At 42.0% G+C, this 25,587-nt stretch overlaps 1 protein-coding gene across 1 annotated transcript in view; it reads left to right on the top strand.

Annotated features, from left to right (window-relative positions):
- BMP6 (bone morphogenetic protein 6) overlaps positions 1 to 25,587 on the top strand; it is an 85,375-nt gene that overhangs the window by 38,238 nt on the left and 21,550 nt on the right. The window contains exon 2 of the mRNA XM_081918249.1: positions 23,659 to 23,851. Within this exon, the coding sequence (XP_081774375.1) occupies positions 23,659 to 23,851 (193 nt within the window). The remainder of the gene's footprint in view (positions 1 to 23,658; positions 23,852 to 25,587) is intronic.

Below are 25,587 nucleotides of genomic sequence, written 5' to 3'. Positions count from 1 at the left end.
TGCATGGGCAAGGGGGAATTAAAGGGAGAGCAAGGGATTGACGCAAGGGAGGGACGCAGGTGGCGCTGTGGGTTAAACCACAGAGTCTAGGACTAGCTGATCAGAAGGTCGGTGGTTCGAATCCCTGCTACAGGGTGAACTCCCGTTGCTCGGTCCATGCTCCTGCCAACCTAGCAGTTCGAAAGCATGTCAAAGTGCACGTAGATAAATAGGTACCGCTCTTGCGGAAAGGTAAACAGCGTTTCCATGCACTGCTCTGGTTCGCCACATGCTGGCCACATGACCCGGAAGCTGTACGCCGGCTCCCTTGGCCAATAAAGCAAGATGAGCGCCGCAACCCCAGAGTCGGTCACAACTGGACCTAATGGTCAGGGGTCCCTTTACCTTTTTAAAGGGGTTGACAATCTATGTTAAGCTGAGCTGTGGATGGGCCCATTAATAGCTTTCCCAATTTCAGTTTGTTAATCAGGTTCAAGTTGCTATTCCACAGCCCTTCAGATTGCAAAAAAACCCCCAAAACAAACCAAAATACTTTATTACACATAACAAGGGGGAAAGAAACCGAAAACGTTCAAGGACACTCATTAAGAATACTCCAGTTTGTATATTTCAATGCCTGTAAAAGAAGGTTTTTCAGTGTAGGCACACTTCTGCATCAGACCTCCTTCCTGCAAGTTTGTTTCATGTCTGAGTGTGTCCTTTCCAGTAGACTGAAATTCGTTGTAAAGCCATATCCCTTTAAAGTTCCTCAGGAGTGCAGTACAGATGTTTTTGCAGTTCGTTTCCAAACAGCTGCCTTTCCTTTCTTTCGTCTGTTTTCCCTTATTTATCAAATCCCTTGGGGAAGGCTCCCTTGGCTTGGAACTCTGGCAATTGTTTCCTCGGCTGAAAGTATTTGAGAGCTGCACAGAGATATTGCTTCACAAGTAGCACCTGTTACTACAGTAGGTTTATAGATTTAACAGGTTGTTTTCGTTGGGCGTGTAGGGGGGTTTGTGTGCGTGTGAGCGAGGGAGCATATGTGTGAAGACTCTGCAGGTTCCATCAGCCTCGGAGAGCTGTCATCCCCCAGCGACACGCCTGACATATCTAGCATTCCATAAAACAACGCAGGAGGAGATGGAAAAGAACTCACTCGCAAATGGAGAAAATGCTTCTTGGTCTGTGGAGCAACGGCTGAGGCCCCAAACCCCTGCGCAGGGAAATCGAAGCCAAGCTTTTCCTTAAGGTCCATCTTAAAAGCTTTAACTAGGTGGCTTATCTCACAAGTTCCCCTAACTTTTGATACCTGGGCCCCTTCTTTCCTGGATTAAAAATGGAGATGCACTTGGCCAAAGCATTCCAGGAATAAATATAATCATTCCTTGTAACTGACCAGAACAATGGGCAGTCGGGGGGGGGGGGGAGGGGAGGGGAGAGAGAGACACGTATGTGTGTGTGTGTGTTGAGCTGCTTCTTTGGAGAACTGTGAAAAACTATGGATTTGCTGCTTGTAGGAAGTACTACACTCTCTGTTTCTTCATATGCTAAAATTTGCATGTGTGCTAGTAAATGCAAATAGCAGCAGCTTCAAGTCATCTGTCCTTAGGGTAAGCAATCAGGTAAGCACTGCTCCTGGAACTCATTAAATAGGAAAACTTGTGACAGATGACATGCAGTTGATTAAAGTCCACTTCTCACCCTGGTGATAAACCTGTGTGTTGACTTTGCCAGGTGCTTGGAGGGGGCTGCAGAACTGGATTCTCCTGTATACAAAACCTTGCACATAGAAAACCTGATATCAGGGAGAAGGTTTCTACCATAGGCTTCTCCCTGATATGCTAGTATTCTGTATGCAGGGATTTATTTTAAAATATATATATAGATATATTCAATTTTCTCCATTTTGCTCTTCCCACGGAGCTTTTGTTCACCCTATTGAGATAAACAGCAGCTTGGGATGGACACGGGGATTATAGAATCATAGAACTGTAGAGTCAGAAGGGACTCTGAGGGTCATCTAGTCCAACCCCCTGCATTGTAGGAATCTGCAGCTGTCCCATGTGGGGATCGAACCTGCAACCTTGGTGTTACCAGCACAAATGCTCTAAGCAACGGAGCTATGGAGAATACTGAGTGTGGGGAAACGGTTAACCCACCCACTCTTCCAGTGTCATTGTAGCTCCCATCTAATCCCAAGCACCCTGCAGCTTCTTCTGAATTATTTTTTTAAAAATTATTTGTTTGTGGGCCAATCACAGTTGTCTTGCATCTCATGTAGATCGGCTCTGAGAACTAGGCAAAAGTACTGCCTGTTTTCCAAGTGCCGAGAGGTTGAAAAAGCTGAGAAGTGTTGAGTTTGAAAAGAAAGCTGACGTTGTGGGCTACTTTTAAAAACAACCTGGTTTGGAATGAGACTTCTGCTCCCTTCATAGCAGAAGCATTTTAACCCAATAATTACACAAGAGCTGGTGTGTGTGTGTGTGGCAAGGGCAATTTTATATTGTTCCCACATTCTTAGAGAGCCAAAGAGGTGGGGAAGGGGCAGGTTAGCTGCTCAGCTATGAAGTTTACTGACTGGCCTTGCACTCAGCCCCTGTTCCAGCAAGCATGGGATTCTGCTGCAATTGACGTCTCTGACATGTTTAATGATATAATTAGAAAAGCTGTTGAGGAACAGGAGTAGAGTAACTTGCTAAGTCGATCATGTCAGGAGCACCATCTTTTCTTAATTCAGGAGAGTTTACTTTGGAAAAGCTGCATGCTTTTACCATGAGATAGATATATAATTCTGCTCATGTTGAAACGCTTGCGTTGCATTTAAAACTAAACCTAACAGATTTTTCAGGTACGCCCGGGGCCACTCTGCTTTTTGCTGTATTGCTGAGGGAAGCTGTTTAGCTGGAGATGGATTTTGAACTTTTGTCCGGAATTCCGTTGAATTCTTGTTCGGAGTCAAGTATCCGTGCAGACCTTGAAAACCCAGGCTGTAAACTGATGGCAGTAACTAGAGACAGGCTTTGTCTGGAGCGGGAAAGCGCCTGACATAAACCCTTGCCTCTCTCCAATAAATAATACTCTTGGCAATTCTTGGAATGTTTCTCTTGTATCGTCTTTAAGGCTCTACTTGTGACTTGCTGTCACCTCATTGTTGGCATAACTTTTTTTATTGTTGAGCTCAAATGAAAGGGGGTAGGGAACCAACTACAAGAAAACACCCATGACGTGAAGCTTGATCATCAAGAGCTCCGATTTAAGTACAAACTTCACTAAAACCTACAAATCTTCCACTGTGAGCTACAGATAATTGTATAAAGGCTTTGCCCATCTTGCCTTGCTGTCATTTCCATAAACCGACACCCCCACCCCCACCCCAATATCCTTTATTCGTACACAGCAATCCTGATAAGGAACTGGGTAGCTCAGTTGGTAGAGCACAAGACTTTTAATCTTAGGGCTGTGGGATTGAGTCTCACACTGGGCAAAATATTCTAACATTACAGGGGGCTGGGCTAGATGACCCTCGTGGTCCCTTCCACTTCTACAATTCTATGAAGTTTCCTTGCCAGCGTGGCTGGTCTTGCTGCAGTTCCTTTTTGGGCCAAAAATATGTGCTGGGGCACAGGCTGAATCCCCCAGGCTGCCACTTGAAGGCCTACTCTGAGCATTCCCTGACATGCTTTCACTCCTGCCTCCAGCAACCACACACTGTTCTTACTGCTTTATTTCCAATAACCTTGGCTTTGGCTGCCTGGCATCTTCTTTGAATAAATTGCCTAATATTTCCAAGTGCTGTGCAGATATCTAAAGGTAGTCCCTGTTTTCAGGCATACAATCTAATGAGACACAGCACAAAAGGAAAAGGGAATGGGGAGGGAAGAGGAAAGCAAACATTGAAGCAGCTGCTCGTTTATTGGCTAATAGATGTGGCTGTCTTGGTTTCTGCCTCATCGTTACGTTCCTCCTGGAAGGCAGTGTATGCAGCCTCTTACTTTCCCAGAAGCCCTTGGTCTCCTGACCAGTGGCAGAAGCCAGTGTGTGCCTCCTTTTCCTTCTTCAGTCCCATGGAAACCTTCTGCCAGAGTGCTCTTTCTGGCAGAAGCAAGAAACAAGCAGTTGCTCGCCCTCTGTCCAGTGGATGGAACCAGGCTGGTCTCTCTCTCATGTTTTATGTGCTATTGTTAGATGTTTTGGATGCTTAGAGAGGAAACTAAATAAGAAATATGACTACATAAGTATGTCTACATATGAAATAATTTGAGAGCACATTCAACAAAATATTTGTTGCTTTTAGTAAGGTTTTTTTAATATTAAAAAAATGAATGAATGAATGAATTTACAGAATGGACTCTTAGGCTAACATGCCACATTATCATAGACTCTACCCCATTGCCCTAAATAAAAAATGCAATTGAAGTGGTCACACACAAATTTGCTGCACTGTGGCCCCAAGTTCCAATTTAGTGCAGAATTGGGAATGTTTGAAAAATGGAGAACTGAGCATGCAATGGGACATTCTGATCACTGCTTCAGTACTGCAGTATTTCTGCCTACTGTGACCTCAGGGTTGGCAGTGGAGAACAGTCTCCAAAGAGGGAAAACCGGACTCCAATCTGGTGGTGTAGGTTGGCCTTCAAAACGATTTTAACCTGTCCTCTCTACAAATTTTTCTTGCAACTAGGACTCCCAACCCTAACCATGTCCAGTTGGAAGCAAGTACTGACACCCAGGTTAAGCGAGGTCAGAATTGCAGCCTTGAGCAAGAAATGGCAGCCCTGCTCATGTCACCCCCCTCAGACATTGCTCTTTATTTCTGGTTTCTACTGCTTCTGGGTAGGCAGTGACGATTTAGAATCTAGATGAGTTATTTTCCTGACAGTGAAACAAGTAAACACTGGTTTTGAGGTTTTATTGCTGAAGCCTGGATTTGTTGTTTGCAATATGCACATAACAACTGTCCTTGTTTTCGAGCAGAAACAGGCAGTAAACAGGAAAGCTTACAGTTTAGAATTCCAGAAAAGCAGATGTGCTCAAACCAACTAATAGTTTTTTTTCTCTCCTACCAGTGGTGACCCAAATTCTGTGTGATAAATGCTCACAGTTGCCAACTCTGAATTTTTGTTAAGAGCTGCCCAGTTTATCCAATTAGCTTAGAATAAGATGAAAGTCGAAGGTAATACTCCTTGTTTTAGAACATTCACTGTGCATTTGTATACAACTCTGTGGCTTAGAATGAAACATATGCTACAGTGAGTAAATATTATGATTAATTACATTATCCATCCCTTTCCTAATATACACACAAAGGACAGCTTTATTGGTAAAACAGAAAGAGAGGTTGGGGGCGGGGGAATCAACAAAATATGAGCAATTTTGAAAATAGAAGAGAAATTCTAAATTCTCTATTTTCCTGTTTTGTGTATTATCTTCACAAATACATGCATTTTCTGCATATAATTCCCATTAATATGCACATACTTGTATGCATTCTTTGTTTGGAGAAAAGCACCATTAATTTGGAGAATTGAAGTCTTTGAATGAGAGGTGTGGTTCGGTTCACTTATTGGTTCCAGAAGTGCAAATTTGATTCACATTGAAATGTAAACCAGATGAATTCTCCCCCACAAAAAAATATCTAGTTCAATAGGCACTGTTAACACAAAGCACAAAATGATATTGATGGTAGTCACCTGCAGCCAACCCAAGACATTTTGCTGCTTGAGGCGAAGGAGAATTTGATATCACCCCTGTCCCATTACAGATATAGAAGCCAGCGTGGCTGGCAGCTGAATATTACGTCAGAATCCTCTGGTCACATCTGAAAGTTGCAGGTTAGCTTAGGGGGCACAGGGCTGGTCACACATAAGGTTAAAGGTAAAGGGACCCCTGACCATTAGGTCCAGTCGTGGCTGACTCTGGGGTTGCGGCGCTCATCTCACTTTATTGGCTGAGGGAGCTGGCATACAGCTTCCAGGTCATGTGGCCAGCATGACTAAGCCACTTCTGGCGAACCAGAGCCGCACATGGAAACACCGTTTACCTTCCCGCCAGAGCGGTACCTATTTATCTACTTGCACTTTGTGCTTTCGAACTGCTAGGTTGGCAGGAGCAGGGACCGAGCAACGGGAGCTCACCTCGCCGCTGGGATTTGAACCGCCGACCTTCCGATCGGCAAGTCCTAGGCTCTGTGGTTTAACCCACAGCGCCACCCGCGTCCCTCAATGTCACACATAACACTCTGCAAATATCTCTCTTCTCCTCCCTGCACTGACTGTCTGAGACAGCTGCTGTACTCTCCCTAATGGTAGGGCCAGCCCTGGCAGATTCTTTTGTTTCTTCATCAGCATGATATTGTGTACTATCAAGGCAAGGTTTCTAATGTATAGATAGGTGGGGTTTCAAAATGTAGCCAGAAAGAGGCTTATTCATTGTAGTGATATAGAAGATTTTCATTAAGATAAGGAGACAGAAGCACCTTGCAAACTAACGTGTCTGATGTTGCAAGGACCTTTTGTAGGCAGTGGTCTGATGAATGAAGGAAGCTGAACAGGTGGTAGGCTGAACAGTGATATATAATACACCTACTGTCTGCCAGTTTACCTACCTCTTGCTAATTAATTAGTGATGGACATTTAGCATATCGCTTAATCCCCTTCCATAGTTCTCCTTCCATTCTAATTACTCCCTAAAGCAATGTTATCTGTTAATAATTTCCGCCAAAGCAATGACAAAAGAGAAGAAATAATGAACGAATAAGCGAAAACATCAAACTCCTGCTCCCACTGACATTAATTTAAAGAGGAAATTTTCAGTGTTTCTTAAAAAAAATAATCTCCAGTTTCCAAGAATATTGATCCTTTAATTTGACAAATACTTAACACTTGCTGAACAGTTTGATCAAAGCTGTTCAGTTTGCACAAATGGTTGAATGCCTACATTTAGTTTATCAGTAAGCAAACAGCAGGAACTTAAAAGTTTCTCTTTAATTTTGGCAGGATGTTTGTAATGCTTCGCTTAAAATAAAGGAAAGAAAGAGAAACACACAACCCTGTTTTGGAAAACAAAATGCTTTTAATGTTCTACTTGTGGAATTCCCCCAACCTGGACAGCTGGTCAGCGGCAGTTCTGCACACTCTCATCCCATAGCCCTCAATATTTACTTTTCATGAATTTATAAAAATACTACCACATGTAAACTTGCAATTTAATTTTACTTCAGTTGGGGTTATTTTGGCCAAGCCTTAAACCATAACAGAATTAGTCTGAGAATACCAAGTATGAAAGCTTAGCAGTGAATTACTTCTGGCCTAGCGACATAAAAAGTGTTCTGTAGGTTTTTTCTGGAAAAGTATTTTTTTATTATTATTTTTTAAAATTAAATATATAAATTGGAACAGAAAAATATTATTCCCTCTTGAATCCACTGCAACTTGTTAAATACTGCCTTGGAAGATCCTTCTCTAAACATTTTGATTCCAAAATCTCATTAAAGTCAGATTTATAGCCGAGTACCTTTTTTATGTTGGGCTGTATCCATCCCAATTAGTTAAGAAAACCTTAGGTGTCAACTATAAAAATTCTGAATGTGCAAACTGCTGCTCCCAAATGTTCAAGACACTCTAAGGAATATATAGACTTTTATGAAGCGTACAATTGAATACGCAGAGATTTCTGGCTTGTAAGTGCAAGGGTAAAAATATATGTGGCTATGAAACTTGAGAGGTTTCCTCACTATTTCTCATATTGGAGTGATGATGGAGGTGTCAACGTGTAGGGCAAGCTTCTTCCAAGATTTTGGATGTAAATGTAAAGGGACCCCTGACCATTAGGTCCAGTCGTGGCCGACTCTGGGGTTGCGACGCTCATCTCTCTTGATTGGCCGAGGGAGCTGACGTACAGCTTCCGGGTCATGTGGCCAGCATGACTAAGCCGCTTCAGGCGAACCAGAGCAGCGCACGGAAACGCCGTTTACCTTCCCGCCGGAGCGGTACCTATTTATCTACTTGCACTCTGATGTGCTTTCGAACTGCTAGGTGGGCAGGAGCAGGGACCGAGCAACGGGAGCTCACCCCGTCGTGGGGATTCGAACTGCTGACCTTCCGATCGGCAAGCCCTAGGCTCTGTGGTTTAACCCACAGCGCCACCCGCGTCCTATGGGTTCTCTTACTATTCACTTGTTGTAGTTCCTTGGTGGTGAGAGAGGTTGGGTGTGGTTGGTTGTCTTTGGTTGGCTGTAGTGATAATTGTTTTTGTGTGTGAGCAGGTGTGAGTGTGTATTTTTGAATCAGGCTAGCCAGATTGATTCGTATGCTGTCAGCGGTTTCTTCTTATTGTCTGGTTGGGCTGTGTATGTGATAAAGGAGAACCAAACCAGGGTGAAGGCGTCTTCTTCTGTTTGTTCCCGTTGGTTAGTTTTTCTAATAAGGCTGTTCCCATACTATTTGATACCATTAGTCCAGCCTTACTCCTCTCCAGTGTTGACTCATTCCTTGTTGTTGACCTTCTGTTGGCAGGTGAAGGCTTTCTTGTTCCACCAGGATTTTGGGAATTACCGGTAACCTTTATTGTAATTATTTGTAGGTTTAAAACAGATTTTATACATGTATATAGTTTTAATTCTAGTAATATTTAATTGTTTTTTGAAAAATAATAATAATAGTTTTTTCAGTTTTAAGAGATTTTTAAAAATCTGTAAGCAACCTTGAATCCAGCCAGGGAAAAAGGCAGGGTATAAATAAATAGATGAATAATAACAACAACCAGCCAGCCATTTTTTGTTAAGCATATGAGCCATATATCCCTAGTACCTGGTGTCCATTTAATTGTTTACAGCAGTGAACACGCACAGTGTATATAGAACCAGTAAGCTGACTAGAAAACTAGGAGCTCCTAAGCGATCATATGTGGTCTGAAACATGGCAAGCATGGGGTGCATTTCTTCTCTCTGTCCTCACTAAATGGCAGCCCTGGTAATAAGCATTTATACCAGGCATGGCCAAACTTGGCCCTCCAGCTGTTTTGGGACTACAATTCCCATCATCCCCGAACACTGGTCCTGTTAGCTAGGGATGATGGGAGTTGTAGTCCCAAAACAACTGGAGGGCCAAGTTTGGCCATGCCTGATTTATAGTCAGCCGGTACCATAACTTATGTGCATTTAACTTGTGCATGTTTAGCTTTACACTCTTAGCAAAATAATTTTAAAAAGGGGGCGAGCATCTGACTTTGGCAGTCCCACCCACCACTGCACACATTGTGTTTTGACTATACATGATTTTGGCTTTAGGCGCGGCCCCCGAAATGTAACCCCCATGTAGGTTGCATGCTTAGTGTACTTCAAAACAATTCATACTATAGCTCTGGTGGCTAGAATGACTACTGCTGGGCAGTAAATTTTCCTGTATCTCTTGAGCTTCCTCAGGACATCATACATGCCTTTGCAGCACTAGAAAATGTGTGATGTTGAGCAACTGAGTTAGCAGAACAAAACTGGTTGGAGGCTAGAAGATTTTAGTGAAGGGGGAACTTTGCAGGGGGCAAAGTTCTTCTGACACATATTAATCTTTTTTTTTTTTTTTTGGTTGCTTGGAGCCATGTCCTGAATTAGTTCTCTAATTTTAAATGTTTGTACCCACACATTCCCATGAAGGTGATGGTGTGTACTGTGGAATCAATGGTCTCTGTCCGGTTTCAAGGAGAACTGCCAACATGGTCAAGAAACCACTGTTCCTTGGAAGTTTTGTTGCCAGTCAAAGCAGGAGGATCGTGGTCTAAATGAGAATAGAAAAAGAATGAATCGAAAAAAGCATGTAGAATTGTCAAAGGAGCAGTGTGGAGAAGCTGTCCCTACGTCACCCTGATTTGTGTGTGATTAGGTAATTCCACATGTAGGTGGGTGAGTTGGATGAGAAGGCATAAGACTGCCAACTTAAGTAGTTTTCCTGTCTAATTATATCCAAGCAGTCACTTAGATTTGGATTAAATGTTGGCCTGTAGTAATAAATAAGAATAATTTGCCCTAGTACCCAGAGGAGGATGCTATAATCAAAAGCACTGGAAAGGAATGATTTTTTGAAAACATTGCTAGTTCAATTTGTAAGGGTAAATGGACCCCTGACCATTAGGTCCAGTCGTGACCGACTCTGGGGTTGCGGCGCTCATCTTGTTTTATTGGCCGAGGGAGCCAGCGTACAGCTTCTGGGTCATGTGGCCAGCATGACTAAGCCGCTTCTGGCGAACCAGAGCAGCACATGGAAACACTGTTTACATTCCCACCAGAGCGGTACCTATTTATCTACTTGCACTTTGACGTGCTTTCGAACTGCTGGGTTGGCAGGAGCAGGGACTGAGCAACGGGAGCTCACCCCGTCGTGGGGATTCAAACCTCTGACCTTCTGATTGGCAAGTCCTAGGCTCTGTGGTTTAACCCACAGCGCCACCCACATCCCAGTTCAATTTGTACATTGAGCTAATTATGTGATATGTTTATTATTTTATTATATCTTTTCTCATTGTCCTGTTGTTTTCTTTAATAAAAAAAATTGCATTATTCCAAACCACCCTGAGATAAAGATGATGAAAGGTACTATATAAAACACCTTAAATAAATTAACGAATAAAATGGATTGTGGAAAAATGACCTCTCCACTTCTGTGTTGCAAATGCTGCAAGTGCCGCTGTGTTTTGCTATTCTTAAAGCTTCAATACCCCCCACCCAATTCTTCTCCTCCCTCTTCAAATTGTAACAACTTGTGCCCTTAAATCAAGTTCTTCATAACTAGCGTCTGACTCACTGAAACCTGATAGAGACAGTCCTTCAAGAAAGAAGTGATGTTGCAGCTACGGACCACGCCTGTCTGGATCCACATGAATCTTAATTAGAAACAAATTTCAGTGAATAGGGAATCATTTCCTTTTTGGATTAAATTATACCCTCTTCTGTGCGTAGGCGACTCTCCTGAAGCCAGTGTGAGTTTTGTGTGTGTGTGTGTGTGTGTGTGTGTATTGACAGGAGAGAATCTGGCCTTGTTAACTTAAGATCCAGGATGAGAGTATTCTAAGATGGAGCGCAGATAGCTGGTGCCAGCTCACGCTTCTCTCACAGGTTTGGCTTGCTTTTAATGCGCTCGTCTGGTTTCTAGAAATGTTTGAGGAGCTCCATCAGAATTGGGTGGGGGTGGGGAATCTCTCCCCCCCCTCCTCTCTCTCTCCTCTCTAACTCTTTACAAGCGTTGGTTTAGTTTGTTGAATCAGATGAAATAGTTTCTACCCAAACATGAGATGTAATCTGGAAAAAATCTCGGAGGAGCAGCTTCAGCCTTAAATTGTCTGCACGTGTGCCTTTCACATCACATTGCACCTGCTTGGCAATCGCCAAGAGAAATCTTTTCACTGGTGGCCTCTATGATAAATGACAGGCACATAACTCACAGCGCTGCAGCTCCGTTAGGAATTGCAAACAGTGAGGCAACTTTAGTGCCAGCTTTGATCATTCAGAATTATAGTAAAATATGATATGATTATTGAGGGTTGTTGAAAATGACTCAAATATCTATTAAAACCTCAGTATACAGTGGTACCTCAGGTTACATACGCTTCAGGTTACAGACTCCGCTAACCCAGAAATAATGCTTCAGGTTAAGAACTTTGCTTCGGGATGAGAACAGAAATCGTGCTCCGGCGGCGCAGCAGCAGCAGGAGGCCCCATTAGCTAAAGTGGTGCTTCAGGTTAAGAACAGTTTCAGGTTAAGTATAGACCTCTGGAATGAATTAAGTACTTAACCCGAGGTACCACTGTATTTTTTTTGGAGGGGGGGGACGACGGACAGAGGGACAGCTAGCACTTTTCTGATTTCTTGGGGAAAGCGATATATCTTAAGCATGTATTTATTCTCTATTTTAATGCTTGTTTAATATGTGTTCAGGGTAGGTAATTTATGAATATGTGTTCACTCTTAAAATATTACCTGCCATAAATGCTTGAGAAGGGAGTGTGTCTGAATTTCAGATATGGCAGGATGCCAAAGTAGAGTACTGGTTAAATTGTTGGAGAATGACCAAAGAGACCTGGGTGCAAATATGTACTCAGCCATGAAGCTCACTGGGTGACCTTGGGCCAGTCACATACTCTCAGCCAAACCTACCTCATGAGATTTTTCTGGAAGATAAAATGAGAGGGAGCAATCCATGCCTCGCTGAACTTCTTGGAAGAAGGGCAGGATGAAAATGCCACAAATAAATGTGGTTCTGCTTTGTGAATAATTTTCCCCCCACCCCCTAAAATCATTGTGAAGGATAATCCAAAACAAGAAACATATGGCCTCAGGCAGTGGCTTGTCTGCTCCTAGTTCCCTGAGTGCTTGATGCTCCCAAAAATGCCCTACAATGAAAATTTAATTTCTCTTGGCTTCAGGTGTCTAGGTGATTATGTGGTAAGTTCAAGCATTGCTGAAACAATTTGGTCATGCATGTTAACCCTAGAGAAGGTCTCGAATCAAGTTAAGATAGCCGTCCTGCATCAAAAAAACCAATGATTTGAGCCATTGTAAGAATAACTTGGGACGCGAGTGGTGCTGTGGTCTAAACCACTGAGCCTAGGACTTGCTGATCGGAATGTCGGCAGCTCGAATCCCCGCAACGGGGTGATCTCCTGTTGCTCGGTCCCTGCTCTTGCCAACCTAGCAGTTTGAAAGCACGCCAGTGCAAGTAGATATGTAGGTACTGCTCTGGCAGGAAGGTTTCTGTGTGCTTCTCTGGTTGATTCTGTTATGCCAATTAAGTACTGACAGGGCATGCACACAGATAGTCAAATGCTTCATCTCACTATAACTGGTAAATGGCTGCTGACCTCATACAAATGTGCCTTTCCTTTTTTTTGGACCCAGCTAACCTGATGCATAGAACACATTTCATCATGCAGTTGAGCAAGCAGGGAGTGTAAAGGAAGCGTTTTGAAACTGTGGGTTTTTAGAGGAATGGGTTAAAAGGTGGGATTTCAGGAAATTAATAACATGCCCCTCTCTCCTTCGCAATTAATTCTGGGGCTATGTAGCCTTGTGTATTGACAAATAGTTATATTATCAACACAGTAAAAAGAAGAACCTGGGCAGCGATATTGGATGTGAACCATCCTTGTCAGTACTGATAATGCATACGAGAGTTTATTTGTTTTACTAGCAAAGAATCTTCTTAATGCTGTGGTTGAATCAGTTTGGTCTAGGGCAGATGAAACATCTGGCTGCTTTGGAAACTTGTTTTGAAGGTGGTGTTTGCAAATAGAATGCTCTTCTTAAGAACAGTTGCAAGTTGAAGAGTTATCAGTAAGTTTGTAAGGCCAGTTTTTTTTTTAAAAAAAATGCTCACAGTGCACGAATATTTCAGCGAGCTGTTGATTTCCTTGTTGAGTAATGTTAATAAGCATGGCTAACCACCGATGAAAGAGTGATGAAGACTAAATGAAAGGAATCTGGTAATATTGTGGGGAAAGCATTCGAAAACATACACGCCGTCGGCATTCCACAATCTGAGCTAATTGTAAAAACATTTGCTGAAAGCTCCGAGTTACCATCTTTTCCCTATAAAACAATAAGCCTGCAGCATTTCAAAACACAATATGGAGGGAACAGGGAAATTACCATCCACAGAGATCCCTATGGTAAGAAACGTAAATAGCTCTAGTTTACTGGAGATATAGTACCTCTCTGGTGGTATCTAGCTTTTATGTTGCATGTTGTTGTTGTTTAGTTGTTTAGTCATGTCCGACTCTTCGTGACCCCATGGACCAGAGAACGCCAGGCACCTCTGGCCTCCACTGCCTCCCGCAGTTTGGTCAAACTCATGCTGGTAACCTCGAAAACACTATCCAACCATCTCATCCTCTGTCGCCCCCTTCTCCTTGTGCCCTCCATCTTTCCCAACATCAGGGTCTTCTCCAGGGAGTCTTCTCTTCTCATGAGGTGGCCAAAGTACTGGAGCCTCAGCTTCACAATCTAGCCTCATTATAACAATGCCAATTTATAAATACAGTTATTAATACCAGTCATTCAAATACTGAATTATATAATTTATTTAAAGTGGCCCCCTGCATGCTAGATTTGATGATTTTTTTTATTTCTGTGTTCCAAAATCTTACTAGTTTCAGTTGCATTCTGGTCATAATAATAATCTTTTATACAACAACTGCAATATTAATAACTTCTATTCGTGTTGACACATTAAATGATTTATAAAACTTCAAGTGAGGAACTCAAACTATATCCTTGTTCTTCCTGTGTGTGGCAATTATTCTGCCCATAGAGTTTCTTCCTGTTCTTGTAAGAGGTCTTTCTTTTCCCCGATTGTTGCTATTATCCACCATGCCTTGGGTGGAGCTGATATCCCATTGTTTTTCCATAAATTTCTCCATTGCTCCGTCCTGTGCTTCGTTGCTTTGCACTGATAACTTTAACAACAACTGCAAAAGTCTCTTTTCCCCAGTAAATAAACTGTTGTCACCATTTTTCCTCTCAGCCTGGGAAGAAGAGCGGTCTGTTGAACTGCAGATGACTCAGTAAAGAACCTCATTCGTTCCTTGGCAGCTCCCAAACTTCTTTAATCCTTCCTTCCAGCTGAAGATATATGGCCAATTATCCTTCCAATTAAATTCCAAGTCCTCTTAGCATTATTCAGTTCACTTCATAGATAATAAAGGATGGGGAAGACTCAGCTCTAAGTTTCCATTGTAAACCTTTCACAAAATAGAGCTTCCCTCCCCCTTTTTTACATACACAGTTCCATTTGATGTTATATTCCATATTTATAATCCAATTTCTTCCATCCTCACTTGTACAAATATAATTTGAACTAACATTCAGAGGAGGGTTGCCGAATCACAAATGTAGAGAATAGAACTTTAAATAAAGAAACCGTAGGCTCCCTCCCACGTCTTTTGCACCAAATGAAGTCTTATCTCAAATTCAAACCTTGAAGTCCTTAAAGTTGGTTTGTTCCGCAGTTACTGTAATCTCTTCTAGCACGTGCCAATACTTTAGTCCAATTAAGCTCTAATTAACAGGAGAACCTCTGCTTCTTAATGACGGCGTTGGAGGGTTTTCAGCAGGCAAAGTGCTTTTGCACTCAGCACGTCCCTGCCCCCCGCATTCCATGCTGGAAGAGCCAGGTACAGAGACAAACTGTGGGTGAAGCCTGTTCCCGCTGTCCCTGGGGGAAATTTGCAAGGATGATTTACCCTCAATCATCCTTGTTTTTCCTTTGCCAACGATCTCCCACTGTCGTAGGGGCTGCCTCTATTAAGGCAGAGCGGAACTGGATGCCTACAGCTTTGAGCTGCTCCTGATGACCTGATTATCAAGCATTTGTTTGTTAAGTGCTTTACACAGAGGTTGGATGTTCAATGAGTTTGTCTGCAGGGAGCTTATCTTATAATGAGCATTTGCCTTCACAGTCTTTATGTGTCTTCTTGCTAATCCTTTGTTCATCCCACACTTTTCTGTATGTTTCCCCATCATTTTCCTGACTGTGAATTTGCTGTGCTCGGGTGACAGAGCACTTTAAGCCATTTTAATGGTGGGATTCTGAATTTCTAGTTTGCTTTGGAATCCCTCCCGCAAAATGTTGACAGTCTGGAGGCGACTTTTGTCCAGAGTTGGATTTCAGGCTGAAATCTCTTTTATTTCTTTCATATCGGTTCTCTATAACTCTCATGTATAGGGAAAGGTCTCCACACAGGGATTCTTAAAAAATGTCAGCTATTTTGTTCAGCACCATTTCCCACAACCCAGAAGGTGAAACCAAAGTTCAGAAGCTGACTTGTTCCCCTCTTTGGTAGACTCAGTATCACAAATGAGTTCATTGTGCTATTATCTCTTAACAATGTATAGTTCATAACTGATAGCATATTTTGGAGGGTTGTGAAATCATGCAATGACATACAGGTATGAGAAAAGACCTCCCTCTATTCATGCCATGCAGATTGTTATCAGGGCGGCAATTCGCCCTGGTGACAGGTGGTATCTCATTAGAATTCCACGTATAATGGAATATTTATAGCATTCTGATTCCTTAAGCATTCTCTCGCTGAAGGCCTTCCTTGTTTTTAAATACTTCAAAATGTATTTAAAATGGAAGCATTAAGGAGCATGGATATCAGTGCTCTGTTTTGTACATCCCATCACAATCTTTTCTGAAGAACCTGCCACTTAATTCTACCAAATGTTTAAGGTATCAAGAACATTTTTTGGCTCACAGCTTTCGATCACTGGAATGCTGTACCTCCAGAGGTTTGGCAAAGCCTGAACCATAACAGATTACTTTTAACTGAGCAGTCATGTAGAAGTTGGGGATAGTTAATTTGCTTGTAAGTAGCTGTTTTCCTGCCAGTTGAACAACTTATTTTCCACTTTGTAGTATCTCCCCCCCCCCTTTTCTTTTCTAAATGCTAAATACCCTTGGAACTTGAGAAACAGAGCGAGTTTATGTAATATAACCTAATGAACTATTTTAGGATAGAAAGGCTAGACCAAAGAAGTAGAATAGAAATGGAAGAATGCTGACATGTTGAAAATCAAATGATTTTACCCAGCGGTGACGACTGGAAAGCACATTTTCTTCTCCAAATTCCTTTTTAAAAGCATAGGCAGACCTCCATGGACATAGTTGTTGTTGTTTTTTAAAAAAAATCAAAGCTTGAAGTTCATTCTTTTTGATTATATTAAAGTAGCATAAAATAGCGAAAAAATCTGTGGTCTAGACTAGTTTGTTCTGCTAATTTTTCCTTGGGTATTTAAAAACCACAAGGATTTGGAATGGCTCAGAAATGGCTGTTTGTTTATACACCTACTCGTTGGAGGCTTCAAATTTTTGTTCTCCATTTCAAATCTTGTTAATATAAATGTGAGTATGAAATTACAGAATAAGTGTTTTGTGCCTAAATAGGAAACATTTGTAAAGTGATATGACTTGTATTATTTACAGTCCTGAGGGGCTTTTCATATTAACATGCTCTGGGAGAGTGCAATTACGATACAGCGAACTTTTTCCAAGAGTAGATTATCACTGTCCTCCAGCAGCAAAAGCATATTTCGAATGTTTCCAGAGCATTTCAGGACTGATGCTTCTAACAGTGACTGGTGTTGACATAAATTCCATTTTGCAATAAGTTCGTTTCCTGCAGTGTTAGCTATGAAATGTTTGCTGTTACATGTGTTGAATACTGACTGTGGGCACTCAGTGCTTTTTTTTATGGAGACCTTTTCATAATGTATTAAAGCCATGGATCTGCTCTAAATCAACGAGGTTTTACAAATATATTGCATTTCACTTAGCAAAATCAAACCAACCAACATGCTCTTAACTTTCCTGGGAAACTTCTGACTGACCATTGTTAGAAACTGGACTTGGTGAACCTCTTTGTTGTTGTTTAGTCATTTAGTCGTGTCCGACTCTTCGTGACCCCATGGACCAGAGCACGCCAGGCACTCCTGTCTTCCACTGCCTCCTGCAGCTTGGTCAAACTCATGCTGGTAGCTTCGAGAACACTATCCAACCATCTCGTCCTCTGTCGTCCCCTTCTCCTTGTGCCCTCCATCTTTCCCAACATCAGGGTCTTTTCCAGGGAGTCTTCTCTTCTCATGAGGTGGCCAAAGTACTGGAGCCTCAGCTTCATGATCTGTCCTTCCAGTGAGCACTCAGGGCTGATTTCCTTCAGAATGGATAGGTTTGATCTTCTTGCAGTCCATGGGACTCTCAAGAGTCTCCTCCAGCACCATAACTCAAAAGCATCAATTCTTCGGCGATCAGCCTTCTTTATGGTCCAGTTCTCACTTCCATACATCACTACTGGGAAAACCATAGCTTTAACTATACAGGCCTTTGTTGGCAAGGTGATGTCTTTGCTTTTTAAGATGCTGTCTAGGTGAACCCCTAGGTCTGGTTTAGTAGAGCTTTGTTTATGAATGATTTGTTCTTACCGCAAGGTTCCAAGTGTCCTTTATTGTATTGCTATGGTATTTGTTCAGAGCTATGTGAATATGGTTTCTGGGCAGTCCTACCTGCAAGTAGCTTAGCTTAGGAGTGGCCCAGCCCTTTTTGCCGCCTGAGGCAAAAGGTACTGCCCTGCACTATGAGCCGCCCTCCACTCTCCCCCCCCCCATTGCCAGCCCCACTGAAGCCCCGCTTACTGAGGTTGTGCTGCTGCAGGTTCCAGGTTCCTGTGAGATGTCGTGGGATCTTGCGGGACTCTTTTGCGATGTCATGGGGCTCTTGCGCAATGTTGTTGGAATCCAGAAGCTCTGCTTCGTGGATGGGCCAGCCCTGGCTTAGCTGCACCAGTAAGATAGCCTGACATTCTCCAATTAATTTTGCATACTGATATTATTCAAACCCATACCTTATGCAAAAGCTTTTGAGTTTAATCTTCTGAGTTCAGAATGGAAATATGGGGGTGGGGGTAGAATTCAGTGTCTGTAAGACTTGGCAAGAGATCTGCTCCACTTAACAGTGAAGAGGAGTTGCGGTGGACCAGGTGGCCACCAACTCCCCTCCGGGGGCAGGGGACAGAGTCCTGTGTCACCCGGAGGCTCCCAGCCATGCCACCACCCAGCCAGCCAATCTGCTGGCTGGGGAGGCATGGCCAGGCCCCATTTAAACAGAGTCACAAGCCTAAGCCAATACCGCTCACATTCTGTAACCAATAAAGTTGTGGCCAAAATTTGCCCAGTAACATTAACCTAATATCCGTGTCCTTGTGTCTCATTCATTGACAAGGGGGTGGTTTCGGGATCTCGATGCGCAGCTGATTTTGCCTCTGTCTCATATTTTATTAAGCTGGTTTATCCATCTGTACTACTGTGTCAGAATTAAGCCAACTCTTTTGACTCTTCAGGTCTTGTTTGTTCATATTTCAGCTGCTGTCCCCTCCCACTGGAACAATCTTTTTCACTAGCTTTTCCACCAAGATTGTTGGTTAATTCCCAGTGTATTGTTTCCCTGACTTTTGCACCCTCCTGTTTAAAATTACAGCAGGTTTTCATGCAGAAATGGAAGCTACATATTTTAAGAGTAAGACTATCTGCAACTGAACTGCAGCATCCAATCTCTTTATCAGATGGACAGTGGCATTCCAAGTATGTTCTAAACCATCAGGGGATATTAATTTTGAAACCGTATGTGTAGAGAGAGAATTTAGAAACTGGGCTTTTAAAAAAACCGAACCCTCTGTGCAGATGGTCAGAGCTTGCCCTGCAACGTTCAGGTTCATAACCATTTATCTCAGATTTGCTGATCTGGAATTACCATTACCTCCTGCTTTTCTACTCATCATCAGTAAAGGGGAGTAGAATCTCCCAGTGATGTTGCTGTGCAATGTAAACTACATGGCAGAATCATTGAATTTGTATTTGTTGTCATCAACTGAATTGATAATTCATTTTCACCAGCAACATTAAATGAATTCTAAACACCATTTCCAGAAGGAAAGTGGCAGGTAGAGAAATAACTCTAACATTTATATATTGCACCGTTTTTGTTGTTGTTACCAAAGATACATTGGTGTGTACTAACTAATTAGGGTTGCCATTCCCCTCTCCCCCGCCTTGCAAGATAACTGGCCGGCGGAAATTTGACAGGTGTAGCTTTGACCAGCATTGGATTTCCATACTGTTAAAAGCTGTGGTTGTGTTCAGCTTACTGTACGGCTGTAAGAGACATAGGAGCCCTGTCACAGAAGGCAACAATAAAAAGGATTCCAGCACTTCTAGGTCAGGCCAACATGGGTATTCTAGTCTTGATTGTTATTAATTCAGGTAGTGGCATAAGCCTGTCTAAGATGTGGGGCAAGAACTTGTTCCCAGTAGACCCTGATAGGTACAGGGAGCATGTGAATCTGTGGTCCACTCACAAGCTCCTAGCTGGTTATATCTGTAATGGCTCGTGGATGTCTGCTTATCTAGAAACACCTATTAGTGTATATCAGCTATTACAACAGGTAGATGTTAAAGTTATTAGCCACTGATCAAGGAGCTGCTAGATCAGGAGTAGCCAATATGGCACCCTCCAGATGTTTCTGAACCTACAGTTCCAAGTCAGGGGTGATGGGAGTTGTAGCTCAACAACACCTGGAAGGTGTTCACTATGGAAAGGTGGCGTACCAAAGAAAAGAGAGATGTATATATAGCATCAGCAGTCGGAGGCAAGTGTCAGGCAATCTTTGAAATCATGGTAATTTGAGAAATAATTCATCATATTTATTAATAGAAGCAGCCACTGAACACCGTCATGTTCTTCTGCATTAAGAGAATGTTGGCCAAGCAAATCTGAGAAAAGCGTAGCCCCACACTGCTTGATTGCCTCACCCCTCCCTACATGCCATTGGTTTGTAAAATTAAGAGGTGTACACAGATACATTTGGTTATAGCTTAGTATTGGTTTCCATAAGCTAGCACTCAGACCAGCCTGAACCAAATCACATTGCAGGTTGGTGGGGAAAGACTGGGAGGTAGAATGAGAAAGGACCCTCTCCTTAACATGGCTGCTTTTCATTTTTGCGCACACGGTCTGTTATTTCAATAATAAGGTCACTTATTGCAGTGTAACATGAGAACAGTGCAAGCTGGTTATGTCCTGGAAATGAAGAGAAAGGGGTTTTGCCTGTCCAAGTCTGCCAAGGTTTCTAAGAAGCTGGATCTTTTAATAAGAAGAAAATTTGCAAAACAAAGTATTTAGACAGAAAGAAGTGCATAGGGAACAGCACCACCGTACACATGTTTACTGGTATGGGGTTGCAGCCAGTGTCAGCTTTCTGAAATGTGTTTTGTTGTAGAGAATAGTTTGAAAATGGAAGAGAACATGAAATTTATAAGTGCATTATTGTGGGTGACATAAAGCAAAACCCAGAATAATATTAAATTTACCTGCTTGGTTTAAGCTAGCTTGTACTGTGTTGTAGCCAAGCTTGGTAAGACACATTGCCATAGATTTTGGCTTTCCTTGGTAAATAATGGTCTGATATGATAAGCAACGGCAACACATGAGGTACGATTGGCAGGATTAGTCTTAAGTATTTGAGTGACTGCAGTGGAGCACTTCCAACTAGGGATGGACAAATCCATCCCAGCCTGTTCTCTCCAATTTCTGAATGTGGACACCTTAAAGTACAGTACATCCCACCCTGTTCATGTGGCTTTTCCAAGATAATTCTGGGAAAATCCTTAAGAGCCTGTGCCTAAGTAGTGTCACAAAAACAACGGCAAAAATGAGGAGTACTTATGAGATTATGAGATGTACTCAGACCTTGGTCTCTCTCTTTTTCTTCCTGTAATATTGTGAAGCTGCTTGGAGATGCTGGAAGAGGCTGCACATGGTTTGCTGTGAATTGTAGGTCTAAAGGGCCATTGAATATACAGAAACATAGCTTATTTGGTTCCGAGAGCTGGTTTGATGGGACAGGTGGTGGGTGGGTACACTGTAAAAACCAACCTGGATCAAAAATAGGAATTTGGATAGATAGATAGATGATAGATAGATAGATAGATAGATGATAGATAGATAGATAGATAGATAGATAGATAGATAGATAGATAGATAGAGATAGTTTATTATGGCCATAGGCCCATATTCAATACATCATACAGCAAAGCAGGTATAACAAAATAAAATTAATAAATTAAAATACGAATTTGGATATAATATAGAGCTTGGCTGTTTGGGAGAAATTATGGAACAATACAATTAAATTTTCAGCATGCTATACAATTAGAGAAAATATACTAAAGATGGTTTTTAGGTGGTACCCGACACACAGCAAATTGGGAAAGATAAACAAAAGAAGATTCAACTGAAGCTGGAAGTATATGCATACAGAAGGCATGTTAATCCACATGTGGTGGTAGTGCAAAAGGGCAAAAGAATTTTGGAGGATGATCCATGAAGAACTTAAGAAGATGCTCCAATGATAATCTCCCCCCAAACCAGAAGTATTCCTGCTACCCATAATAAGACAGAAAATCCCAAACGAAACAAAAAAGCCTATTCTTCGATGCAACAGCAGTGACAAGGATAACATATGTGAAAATGTGGAAAGAAAGGGCGATCCTAGCAAAAGATCAGTGGCTGTTCAAACTAATAGAATTTATAGAATTAGCCAATATGATGGCCATAATAAGAAACATGGACAAAATAATAATAATAAGTGAGTGGGTATTACTAGAAAGATACTTTAAAAAGAGCGGAGTAGTGTTAAATAAACAAGCAGGGATAGATTTATGAATACCAGTTAAGAAAGGGTAAAAGGATATGTACAGGGAGGGAAAGAAAAAAGGGAGGGAATACAAACCAAGGAGATGGCAGCAAAATTAGATGAAAATCTAGGATGTCAAGGAAAGATAGGCTGGGAAGTCTTCACATGATAGATGTTTTATGGTTGTAATAGATAATTACTATTTTATTAGATGTTGTATTAAATGTTTAAAAGAGGTGATAAAGAAAAACTAGAATAGCACAGAAAAAAATGAATGTATGTAATGGAAAAACAACACAACACACAACTACCTGTCATTCCTCTACCCTCCAGCATACAGTTCTTGTAGCTTCTAGCAGAAAAGCAGTGTTCCAACTGTTTGATTTTAGGAGTAGAGTGTGTAGTTTTGGTACAGCTTTAAGCGTTGCAGGGAGGGAGTTGCACCAACAAGACTTAAAACTTCGAGAGCAAGAGCTACTCATGCTGTACTTTTCAAGCACACCAATTAATTTTGCCACATAAGTAATGCATCCCCATTATCAAAGACCTATTGATACTTAACTCAGTGGCAAAGCTTTCACTGGGTTATACTGGATTATACTGGGTTATACTGGATTTGGGTTATAAGCTTGTTTGATATGCTGGTGCAATAGCAAATTCTATACAAAATGGCTGAGTATATGGTCCTGGTCTTGTATTCTGATGTGCCTAATGTAGTTCCATCTCTGAAAAATAAGTAAGAGGAATTTCAGATGGCACGGCATTCCCATGCACACTGCATCCACATTATTTGGGAAAAGTCAAGAAATAAATGTAACAAATACTTTTAATCGTTTCATGTCAAGAGAGATAAGAAAATGTGGCTATGTCAAGTATGAATTGGTCCAGGGCCGTCTTAAGTATATCTGGCACCGTGGTGCAAAGCTCCCAAGGTGCCACCCCCCATTTCCCAGAGTTTTTTAGGGAGGACAGCGCTGCCAGCAGGGCTGGAGGAGGTGGGCAGCTCCTTTGGCGGGGAAGAGGCGGAGGCTGGACGCGGTGCGTCCCGGCTCAGCTGGCCACTTCGTGCTGTGGTGGTCATGGCAGATGGAGGCTCCAGGCACGGCGCTGCTTTGGCGTGGCATGGCGGAGGCAGGCGAGGGTGGTGAGCTGATTCCGGGATTCACTGCGTCCAGCCTCTGCCTCTTCCCTGGCGCTCTCCAGAACTTGGCGCCCTGGCACCCCACGCAACTGGCCTCTATGGGTAAGACGCCCCTGAATGGGTGAATGAAAGATCTCACTTGCTTCAATTCCATACAGGCTTTCTTGTGAAATTTCAGTTGCTTTGTAATATAAAATACTTGAAGGTTGAACATTTTCTGGGGCCCTTTTTGAAACAAAATAGAGTGAGAAGTGGAGAATGTGGAGAAATCACAGTTAAATTGAATTGTCTTGTTTGTTTTAAACAGTTGAATACGACAAGGAGTTCACACCTTACCAGCAACACCACAAGGAATTCAAGTTTAATTTGTCTCGGATTCCAGAAGGAGAGGCTGTTACCGCTGCCGAGTTCCGAATCTACAAGGATTGTGTTTTCGGAGGCTTTAAAAACCAAACCTTTCTGATTAGCATCTATCAAGTGTTGAAAGAACATCAGAACAGGTTTGTGCCTTTCAGTGCTAAAATTGTAAAACCTGGAGGGAGGGAGACTGTGACTTAATTTCCACCCCTTTTGTTGGCAGGAATCATTTACTGGATACACTTAAGTTGGCTGGGAAAATAAGTCCCATTTAACTCATTTGGACTGGCTTCAGAGTAGACATATATAGGATTGTACTGTTTAACATGGTTCTCTTTTTTTGTAACATCTTTATTGAAAGTTCAAAAAGCACATAACTATATGTGCACCAAACATGGCGAGATGCAAACAAAAAAGAGAAAGAGAGAAATAAAATCCATGCAGAAGGGGAAACAAAGGGGGGGGGACGGGGACCCAAAACTGTATATTTTACAAGCTTGTTACTGTTCTTCACCAGATCTTCACCGATTACAGTATTTGTAACAATGGATTCCAAATACCATTGAATTTGTCCATGGCAAGTCTGTGTTTATATGCAAGTTGTTCATATGTTGCGAGTTGGTATAAGTCTTTAATCCAATCGTAGAAAAGAGCCCCATTTTTATTTTTCCAATTCATCAGTATCAGTCTTTTTGCTGTAGTAAGGGCACGGAGAATCCAGTCATATTGTCCTTTTGTAAGGTTCCATGTGCTGGGTATATAATTCAAGAGGATATTTTGCTCTGTAAATGTAAGGTGGTTCCGTACAGCTCTGTTGATGATTTCAGTTACCTTCTGCCAGAAATCTTTCAATATAAGACAGTGAAAAAAACATATGTTTTAGAGAAGCATTATCCCTATCGCATCTCCAACATATCCATACCTTAGATAGCCCCTTTTTTAAACAAACGTAATGGGGTCCAGTATATTCTAAATATTATTTTTTGTTGCATGAGAGATTGTACTGCTTAATATGTTCCATCCCAATAGGTTGGACCTGGCCAAATAAAGGTAATTAAAAGCACCACCCTAAAATTCCAAACTCCTCCTAGCTAAAAATCCAAAGTCCATCATTCACTCAAAGTTAGCCCAGATAAGGAGGTTTTAGGGGGCTTCTGAAATAGGCTCCAGCTGGGATTTCAGTCAGTCTCTGGAGGGAAGCTGTTCCATAGCTGATATCTATGATTTGTATTTCAATAGCAGTGATTGGATATGAACAACATTAACACAACTGCACCAAGAAAGTTCCTCAGGGAGCTGCACTGCGGTGCCTAAAATAAAGACCAAGCAAGCCAGCTATTTGGAAACCAAAGTTTTATGTACAGTGGTACCTCTGGTTACATACTTAATTCATTCCGGAGGTCCGTTCTTAACCTGAAACTGTTCTTAACCTGAAGCACCACTTTAGCTAATGGGGCCTCCTGCTGCCGCCACGCCACTGGAGCATGGTTTCTGTTCTCATCCTGAAGCAAAGTTTTTAACCCGAGGTACTATTTCTGGGTTAGCAGAGTCTGTAACCTGAAGCGTATGTAACCTAAGGTACCACTGTACTTTAAATTAGAACTGCCATTATAAGAATATATGTAGCATTCTTGGACAATTGCATTGTTTTAGATTATACCATGAATGAATATGCTTATGTATGGTGGTACTGATAAAGTGAACAAATGAGATTTCGTAAGTTAAAGGGCTGAACAGGGCTGAATATGAAGGACTTGCAGATGAGGAGTCTGAAGATGTGTCAAGCTGTGTGTGTCAAGTTGTGAGGAAGCTAGTCTGCTTGCATATAGAGGAAACAGAGTCCATGTATATTGTGGTGTGTGTGTGTGTGTGTTTGTGT

This window comes from Podarcis melisellensis (genome assembly GCF_964234715.1).
Source record: "Podarcis melisellensis genome assembly, chromosome: 7".
In the NCBI taxonomy this organism is placed as follows: Eukaryota; Metazoa; Chordata; class Lepidosauria; order Squamata; family Lacertidae; genus Podarcis; species Podarcis melisellensis.
The sequence above is the reverse complement of the archived record's forward strand: the minus strand, read 5'-3'. Positions and strand labels throughout refer to the sequence as shown.